We start from the raw sequence: 9,631 nt of genomic DNA, 5'->3' as shown, positions 1-9,631 counted from the left end.
CAGAATGAGACTGTCTCAAAAAAAAAAAAAAAAAAAAAAAAATTTCATCTCAACCAGATTAGGTAAGCCACATGAAACCAGGGCCTGTGCTATGCTTTTTGTATACCACACACTAGTAAACACAGGAGTTCCACTGTTCCTTTATCCATAAAAAGCCTTTGACAGAAGCCTTCTATCAAAGCCCGACTGAGGCTCTGTATCACCCAGAATAAATCTGTTTTCAGTTTCCTTCATAAGCCTGTAATTCCAACCCTCTAATTACATCTTTCCTGATGAAGTGACTTCTGAACATGAATAACCAGGGAAACCTGTGTTTGCTCACTACACTCACCGGGTTTTAATTCTAATAAATACCACAAACAAGCATGCCCATTTCCATTCCCTCTGTAAACCAGTTTAGATATACAATATTTTTGCGTGTCAAATTTCTTAAATGTTAAAATTAACAGTAACAAAGAGCTTTTCCTGTTAAACATTTTCAAAGTTAAAAAAAGGGCACACATCCCATTGATGGATTAATTTGATTCATCAGATACAAAAGTAAAAATGAGGAGAGCTTTGTTCTAAGTCTGCACCAATGGAATTATGTTGATTGGTTATAGTTTCAGGAGGTGAGCAAACAGTTTTACCCGTTGACAGTACCCCCCCTTTTTTTTTTTTTTTTTTTTTTAGGAGATGGGGTCTTGGTTTGTTGCCCCAGCTAGAGTGCAGTGGCTCGTAGCTCACTCATAGCTCACTGCAGCCTCAAACTCCTGGGCTCAAGCAATCCTGCCCCAGCCTTCTGAGTAGCTGGGACTACCGACGCACCACCACAACACCCAGCTTATTTAAAATTTTATTTATTTATTTATTTTTGAGACGGAGTCTCGCTGTTGCCAGGCTGGAGTGCCGTGGCATGATCTTCGCTCACTGCAACCTCCACCTCCAGCGATTCTCCTGCCTCAGCCTCTCAAGTAGCTGGGATTACAGGCATACACCACCATGCCCAGCTAATTTTTGTATTTTTAGTAGAGACGGGGTTTCACCATGTTGGCCAGGATGGTCTCGATCTCCTGACCTCGTGACCCACCCACCTCAGCCTCCCAAAGTGCTGGGATTACAGGCGTGAGCCACTGCACCCAGCCTTAAAAATTTTTTTATAGAGACAGGGTCTCACTATGTTGCCCAGGCTAGTCTCAAACTCCTGGGCTCCAAGTTATCCTCCCACAATGCCTCCCAAAGTGCTGAGATTACAGGCATGAGCCATTGCATCCGCTGCCCGCACCCCCCACCCGCTTTTTGTTTTTTTTGAGACTGAGTCTAGCTCTGTCGCCCAGGCTGGAGTGCAATGGTACGATCTTGGCTCACTGCAACGTCCGCCTCCCGGGTTCAAGCAATTCTCCTGCCTCAGCCTCCCAAGTAGCTGGGATTACAGGCATGCGCCACCACGCCTGGCTAATTTTTTTTTGTATTTTTAGTAGCGATGGGGTTTCACCATATTGGCCAGGCTGGTCTCGAACTCCTGACCTTGTGATCTGCCTGCCTTGGCTTCCCAAAGTGGTGGGATTACAGGTGTGAGCCACTGTGCCTGGCCTGAGACAGGTTCTTGCTCTTTCACCCAGGGTAGAGTGCTGTGGCATGATCAGGGGGCTCACTGCAGACTTGACCTCCAGACTCAAGCAATCTTCCCACGTCAGCCTCCCCAGTAGCTGGGCTCAGCTGACAGTCCCTTTTATGATCGTTTCTTTTTTCAGCACTGTTGCTGGCTTGAATTCTTTTTAAAATTTAAGAAAATAGAGACAAGGGTCTAACTATGTTGCCCAAACTGGTCTCAAACTCCTGGCCTCAAGCAATCCTACTGCCTTGGCCTCTCAGAATGCTGGGATTACAGGCATGAGCCACTGTGCTTGGCCTGTGGTCATGTTTCTTACTTCAGTACTTCAAATAAATTCTACATCCATTCAAGTCACTGAACTGAAAAAGAGCACTGCAGTGTACCAGTGCAGCAGCCAGACCACCTGGCTTGAACTTTGAGCTACCAGTTACTTGCTCTGTGACATCAGTGGCATGTTACTAAACCTCTCTTGTGCCTCGTTTCCCTCATCCGTCATATGAGGGTAATAACAGTACCTGTCTCATTGGGTAGGACTCAATAATTTAACACCTGAAAACACTGAGGACAGTGCCTGGCCGATGGCAAGTCAACAATGGTTAGTATTATTCTGACTGATTCATTTTGGAAATCATGTGCCAAGCCACTATTACCCAAACTGATGAGCTCAATCCCTGAGTACCTTTAAGTGATGAGGAACATTGAGAAAATACATAAGCCACTGTGCCCCAATTTAATTACATAGTTCATACAACATGGCTACAGAGACGAATGATATTCTAGTAATAAGTTACTGGGTTTGTAGCAATATGTAATTAAATATCAGAGCCACACCAGAGAGCACAACAAGTTGCATTTATTGTTTCTGACAAGTGCATAGTAATTTTCAGTTTGCTCATGTTCCTAGCATCACAAATCTGAGTTACAATTTTGCTTCTCAATTAAAAACATATACTCTGAAAAGTGATTAGGAAGTTCTAAAAATTTTAATCATTTATAGAGTATCTTAAAAATCCTTATCAAGTAAGATATTAACTTTACCTTTATAAATCTTTGAAATGAAAAAAAAATCAAGGCATACAAATTTCATTGTGTTCTACATTTTTAAATACCATCCTTTGTCTCCGTTAAAAGATTTTCATCCATTTATTCAAAAACCTTTTAAGTTCAACTGTCCAATTTAAGACAGAGTGAAGACATTTTTGAGTATCTGAACTAAGCATTGTCTTGACTGAAACGAAGTAAGAACTCAATGAGAGTCCTTGTGGGCCTCCCAGTCATGCCTTTCCGTAGATAGGGAACCTCATCTTTGTTGGTCATCACGCCTGCTATGTCTAAATGTGCCCACTTAGGATGAGTCACGAATTCTTTCAGGAATGCTGCAGCTGTACATGCTCCCGCAGATCTGAAGAGAAAGACAAAAAGCACTTTACAACCCCATGTAAATGTGCACTGAGATCCCACATTTTTGCTAAGTACATTCTATAACCAAAGAACAAGAGTCAAGCTTATAAGACCTATTAAGATGCTAACCCACATATCACTTTCAGAATATTTATTTTCAGATATTGCTTTAAGCAGTAAAGGATAAATTCTATATTCCTTTTTGCTATGGTAACGAATTCCTATATTTTCCATCTCTTTCCCTTACCATTTATTGAAAATTACCATTAGATTAGAAATATGCAAATTTTGAAATCTGGTTGAAGAAATACTTGAAAATTCAAGACATTAAAAAGCTTACAAGCACTACACCAAAAGGAAATTAAATAGTTAAACCTTTTATATAAGGGGATAAAATTGAAAATAGCTATTTTGGCAATCAAGGATGATTGTATAAATGTACATTTAGCTTAGCTTACATACCTGTATTTTCCAATGTTGTTAACATCAGCAAGCTGGCAATCTACAACCTGTCTTGTATAATGTTCGAAGAGAGGCATCCTCCAGACACGGTCCCCTGTTTCAATGCTGGCCTAGAGAACAGGTATGACAGGTGGACGAGTGGATGAGGCAGGTTCTGGGAAATTCATGGCATTAACATGCTCAATGCATGAAGGAAGAGTTGTTCTAACCTGTTACTCTAAAACATGAAACTAGAAAATAGGTTTCAGAATTGTGTCCACTCATCAAAGGATTTGTTTTAGAACTATAAAAGAAACCAGGAGGCTGGGGACAGTGGCTCACGCCTATAATCCCAGCACTTTGGGAGGCCGAGGCGGGTGGATCATGAGGTCAAGAAATCGAGACCATCCTGGCCAACATGGTGAAACGCTGTCTCTACTAAAAATGCAAAAAATTAGCTGGGCGTGGTGGTGCGCGCCTGTAGTCCCAGCTACTCCGGAGGCTGAGGCAGGAGAATTGCTTGAACCCAGGACGGGGAGGTTGCAGGGAGCCAACGGAGTGCCACGGCACTCGAGCCTGGTGACAGAGTGAGGCTCCGTCTCAAAAATAAATAAATAAATAAAAAATAAAAAGAAACCGGGAATGCTGTGAAGCAATTTCACAAATCTGTAGGGCATTTTGCTAAAATCATCAAACTACAATTACAGGCTTTGTGGGTTGATTAGGGTGAAAGAGTTCTTATGTGGTGGGTCACTTCTATGTGACAGAAACACATGACTGGACCTGTATCACTGAAATCCTGAGACAGGGTGACCACATTCATTCATTCATCACTTACCCACTCATTCATTCATCATTTACTGAACTACTGAGCACCACCAGGTGTGCTGAAATACTACCATCTGAGCCACCCAAGGGCCTACAGGCTAGTAGGAGAAACAGATACATAAACAGATTATTTAACTCACTGGTAAAAAATCAAAGACCTAAAAGTGAAAAACCAAGAAGCAGCAATATAAGCTGTTATTTTAAGACATAAGTAAATACCAGATGAATCAGCCAAGGGTTGAAAGTGGCTGCCTTCTGGAAAACAGACTGTGGGCTGCTGATTGTTGATTTATGCACATATAACTGAGATTTTTTTTTAAAGCTTAAATGTTTTTTAAAAGTCAAAACAACAATATTGTGGGTGCCATGAAAGAGAGGGATAACGGTTATGTGGGAGGCCAGAGGAGAAGTTCCTGGCCCGGCCTAGAAGGAGATGATGGGGCTGAGTATTGCAGAACTGGGAAAATCGGGCTTCATGAATGATGACATATATGAAGGAGAAGCAGTTTAGAGTGAAAATAAGTTTAGACCTTCAACCACCCTCAAGATTATATTTGGGGACATTTTATGTTTGTCTCCCCTCCCACTGGCACAGAGTAAGCTCCCATTAATTACTAGTTGAATGAATGAGTAAGCAGCCAGCTGGAGCTGTCTAGCAGCCACATGGGTACACAGAGGCTGGGACTCGGGAGAGAGATGGGAGCCATCAGGCAACATGTGTTGGCTGGAGCTTCCATGTGAGGAATGTGTAGAGTAGGAAGAGCCTATGGCCTTGAATTGAACACCAGCCAAAGGGCGGCCAAAGGGAACAAACACATCAGGAGACAGGAGCAGGAGAATCACAGGAGGAGGCAGCCCAAGAAAGGATTATCACAGAAGCTGAACCAGGTGTCAGGAGGCCACAGAGTCACCTGTTGCCTCAAGACAGGCTGAGTTAGGCTAACAGTGGTGTGGACATTCGAAAACCAATGGCAGTAAGTGAGGGTGTGTGTGTGTGTGTGTGTGTGTGTGTAGAAATGAGGGTGACTGCTGGGAAGAGGCTGGCTGTGAAGGGCATGGAGGGAGGCACAGAGCACAGCGGTCTGAAGACATCCTCATCGATGCAGGGTGAACTCCCTTATATGACTCACGACACGCAGTCACAAACGCTGCTCCACAAAGCCATCTTCAAAACCATCTCTACCTCAGGGATTCTAAAACTATGACCACAGTGTTCGGGAGATATTTTCACAGGACGCTGAGGCTACCGGAGGGGAGCAGGGGGCATCATCCCCTCCTTTAGGAGCATTTGTGGAAAACCCAATGCCACTGAACTCAATCTATTGCTGTGGTTCATTTTCAATTCAAAGGCAAACCTGCGGCATAAAAATCACTTTAACACAGGGTTGAAAAAGTCTGTCCTTCTAAGGCTAGAATAATTTATTCACCATCTGTACAATTTAGATATACAAATATTATTCCTACCTCGAAGAGTTTGTTCCAGAGCCAGGATGAATTGGTAAAGACCCCAGTGGCACCTGATCCCAAAGCTACATCCATGGCACCTGTAAGACACAACCCCTCAGGTCAAGTGCAGTCTCTCCAGGCAAAATGGGCTCCTCCACCACGCAGAAGGAAACCTTAGCATGTACCCTATTTAATGGCTTCCTCATTTTCAAAAATAGATAAGCTTAGAAAATCTTTCCTGTACATACTTAACATATTTTTATGTTTTTCAGGCCAGAATTCACTTAAATTATTAGGAAATGCAAAAAAGGAACCTACTGAATTTGACCAATAATTTCATTTTAGGGATAACTGTTACCTATTTTTGAAATTTCCTTCCAGACATCTAAATTTTTTTTTTTTTTTTTTTTTGAGAAAGGTCTCTCACTGTCACCCAGGCTGCAGTGTAGTGGTGTGACCAGAGCTCACTGCATGCAGCCTCAAACTCCTGGGCTCAAGTGATCCTTCTGCCTCAGCCTCCTGAGTAGCTGGAATTACAGGTACATGCTGCCACACCCAGCTAATTAAAAATTTCTTTTTGGGCTGGGCATGGTGGCTCATGCCTGTAATCCCATCACGGGTGGGATCACCTGAAGTCAGGAGTTCGAGATCAGCCTGGCCAACATGGAGAAACCCCGTCTCTACTAAAAATACAAAAATTAGCTGGGCGTGGTGGATAGGTGCCTGTAATCCCAGCTACTCAGGAGGCTGAGATAGGGAGAATCGCTTGAACCCAGGAGGCGGAGGTTGCAGTGAGCCGAGATCATGCCATTGCACTCCAGCCTGGGTGACAGAGCGAGATTCTGTCTCAAAAAAAAAAGAAAAAAAAAAAAAAGGCCAGGCGCAATGCCTCACGCCTGTAATCCCAGCACTTTGGGAGGCTGAGGCGGGCGGATCACCTGAGGTTGGGAGTTTGAGACCAGCCTGACCAACATGGAGAAACCCTGTCTCTACTAAAAATACAAAATTAGTCGGGCATGGGGTGCATGCCTGTAATCCCAGCTACTCAGGAGGCTGAGGCAGGAGAATCGCTTGAACCGCTTGAACCTGGGAGGCACAGGCTGTGGTGAGAGCCGAGATCGCACCATTGCACTCCAGCCTGAGCAACAAGAGCGAAACTCTGTCTCAAAAAAAAAAAAAACAAAAAAATAGATTTCTTGTTGTAGAGATGGGGTCTCATTATGTTGCTCAGGCTGGTCTTGAACTCCTGGGCTCAAGCAATCCTCCCATGTCAGCCTCCCAAGGCACCAGGATTACAAGCATGAGCTATCATGCCCAGCCCAACTTCTAAATTTTCATAAAAAACAAGACCATCCTGTATGTGCTCAAGCATGTGTTCCTCCTTTTTTGAGACAGAGTCTTGCTCTGTTGCCCAGGCTGGAGTGTAGTGGTGCGATCTCAGCTCACTGCAACCTCCACCTCCTGGGTTCATGCCATTCTCTCCCTCAGCATCCCGAGTAGCTGGGACTACAGGCGCGTGCCACCACACCTGGTTAATTTTTTTTGTATTTTTAGTGGAGAGGGGGTTTCACCGTGTTAGCCAGGATGGTCTTGATCTCCTGACCTTGTGATCCGCCCACCTCGGCCTCCCAAAGTGCTGGGATTACAGGTGTGAGCCATCGCGCCTGGCTGTGTTCTTCCTTTTATGCTTTAAAAATTTATTCCATTCCTCTTTGGCTGGGCGCGGTGGCTCACACCTGTAATCCCAGCATTTTGGGAGGCTGAGACGGGTGGATCACTTGAGGTCAGGAGTTCAAGACCAGCCTGACCAACATGGTGAAACCCCGTCTCTACTAAAAATACAAAAATCCAAGTGTGGTGGTGCACGCCTGTAATCCCAGCTACTCAGGTGGCTGAGGCAGGAGAATGGCTTGAACCCAGGAGGCAGAGGTTGCAGTGAGCTGAGATCGTGCCACTGCAGCCTGGGCAACAGAGTGAGACTCCGTCTCAAAAAAAAGAGAAAAAATTATTCCTCTTTTATAAACAAATGTTGGAAAGTATTTTTAATGATTTAAAAATAGTCCACTGGATGGAGATATCATAATTTACATACTACTGGCATTGAGGAATCTAATTTTTCAGCAATTTTAATCACATCTAAGTACTGCTATAAGACTTTGATGGCTGTTATTACTGCATCATATTTACTTGTTTCATCTTTAGTTTTTTTCTCCAACAAAGTTGTGTCCCATTAGCTGACTTCTATTTTTACATTAATTAGCATATTTTTAAAAAATCAACTTAAAAATCCAGATTTGCAGGTCCTCTTGAGAAGAGACAATCAGGTACAGCCACTTAGTGCTGCCTCCTTTAGTTGTGGTATGAGCTCCTGGTAATCTCATTTGTTATTTGCCTGGCCCATCTGTAAGCGCTGAGTCAAGGAACACGTCTGCTTCCTAGGCATATCCTTAGGGCCCAGAAAGCACACTGCCTGGCATAAAGGAGCTAAGTATTTATTGAAAGGAAAAGCAAACCTTACTATCCTTCAGTATCAGGACAAGCACTGAACCCACCACCATCAGTACCAGGACACACATATGGAATGTCAGAGGAGACAGCACTGAAACTGGGGGAAATCTATAGTCTTCACAAGGTGGCATTTGCTCCCTGCAATGCAAAGTATGTCCAAGTTGCTCCTTAAATTCTTAACCATGTCTTTACATGAAACTGCTCATTAGCATCTCTCCCAAGGAAAACTGAAACTTGAAGATAGTACTAACTAGTCAGCCCTCCGTATCCGTGTGTTCTGCATCTATGGAGTCAACCAAATATTTTGGAGTCAACAGAAATATGACTATGTTCTGTTGACTATGGAGTCAACAGAAAATATTTTGAAGCGGGGGAGATGGCTGCATCAGTACTGAACATACACAGACTTTTTTTTCTTGTCATTATTCCCTAAACAATACAGTGTAACGAATATTTACATAGCATTTACATTGTATTAGGCAGTATAAGTAATCTAGAGATGACTTAAGTATACTGGAGGATGTACATAGGTTATATATAAATACTATGCCATTTTACATAAGGGATGTGAGCATTGTGGGTTTGGTATCTGAGGGGGGATCCTAGAACCTATCCCCCAAGCATACTGAGGGAGAATATATACATACCCATTAATACTTTACTTTTCAAGTTAGTGGTTTTTTATATAATTATTCACTTGTCCTCAAAATATTTCAGTCAACCCCCTAAGAGTCATCTATCAGTTTTAAAATTTGTCATAGAAAAGATGAACAATCCCCTCAAACAAGAACATGCTATCTTCCCTTAAAGTAATAAAAAATGGCAGACATAAGTATTTAAGGTGGTCCAGTTGGGACCACGGCTCTAAAGATGATTTTATTATATATTTAAATAGTTTATTCTCTATAATTCCAGAATTATTTCCATAGCCCATTTCAGAACTACTAGTAGCAGAGGCATACTTCCCATTTTCATTTACAAGGCACGTTTGGAGCCCTGTGTTGTGATGCTCACTGATCAATGTTACCAGAATTGCTCATAGTCTGGAAGAAACATCAAAGCCCCAAGGAAAGTGAGGATAGCACCACACTCATTCAATCCTAAATTATGCCCAAGCATTAAGAAAATGAAAAGAAACACTGTGATTGGATATGGCCATCCCCGAATATGTCACTGTTCCTACAATCTGGGGTACGGCCTGCCTTTCAAAGGACAGTAACATCTGTTTCAGTGTCTATGATGTACTGGGCCATGGACATCAACCTGTATTGTCTCATTTAATCTTCGCAGGCATCCTTCCTGTGAACGAGGTGCTATTATACCCCTTTTATGGATGAGACAACTAAAGCCTAGTCCAACTTTTAACGTGCTATTAAAAGTTAGGACAAGTTTTAAAATCAGGTCTTCTATTTC

At 42.9% G+C, this 9,631-nt stretch overlaps 1 protein-coding gene across 2 annotated transcripts in view; it reads right to left on the bottom strand.

Annotated features, from left to right (window-relative positions):
• Window positions 1–2,431: 2,431 nt before the first annotated feature.
• LAP3 (leucine aminopeptidase 3) overlaps window positions 2,432–9,631 on the bottom strand; it is a 30,823-nt gene continuing 23,623 nt past the window's right edge. For both annotated transcript variants that reach the window (XM_003845981.6, XM_055111238.2), the window contains 3 exons: window positions 5,729–5,808; window positions 3,458–3,567; window positions 2,432–2,996 (listed from right to left, as the gene is read on the bottom strand). In XM_003845981.6, coding sequence (XP_003846029.2) covers window positions 2,807–2,996; window positions 3,458–3,567; window positions 5,729–5,808 — 380 coding nt within the window. In that variant the 3' untranslated portion in view covers window positions 2,432–2,806. The remainder of the gene's footprint in view (window positions 2,997–3,457; window positions 3,568–5,728; window positions 5,809–9,631) is intronic.

This window comes from Pan paniscus, chromosome 3 (assembly GCF_029289425.2).
Source record: "Pan paniscus chromosome 3, NHGRI_mPanPan1-v2.0_pri, whole genome shotgun sequence".
Taxonomy (NCBI): domain Eukaryota; kingdom Metazoa; phylum Chordata; class Mammalia; order Primates; family Hominidae; genus Pan; species Pan paniscus.
The sequence above is the reverse complement of the archived record's forward strand: the minus strand, read 5'-3'. Positions and strand labels throughout refer to the sequence as shown.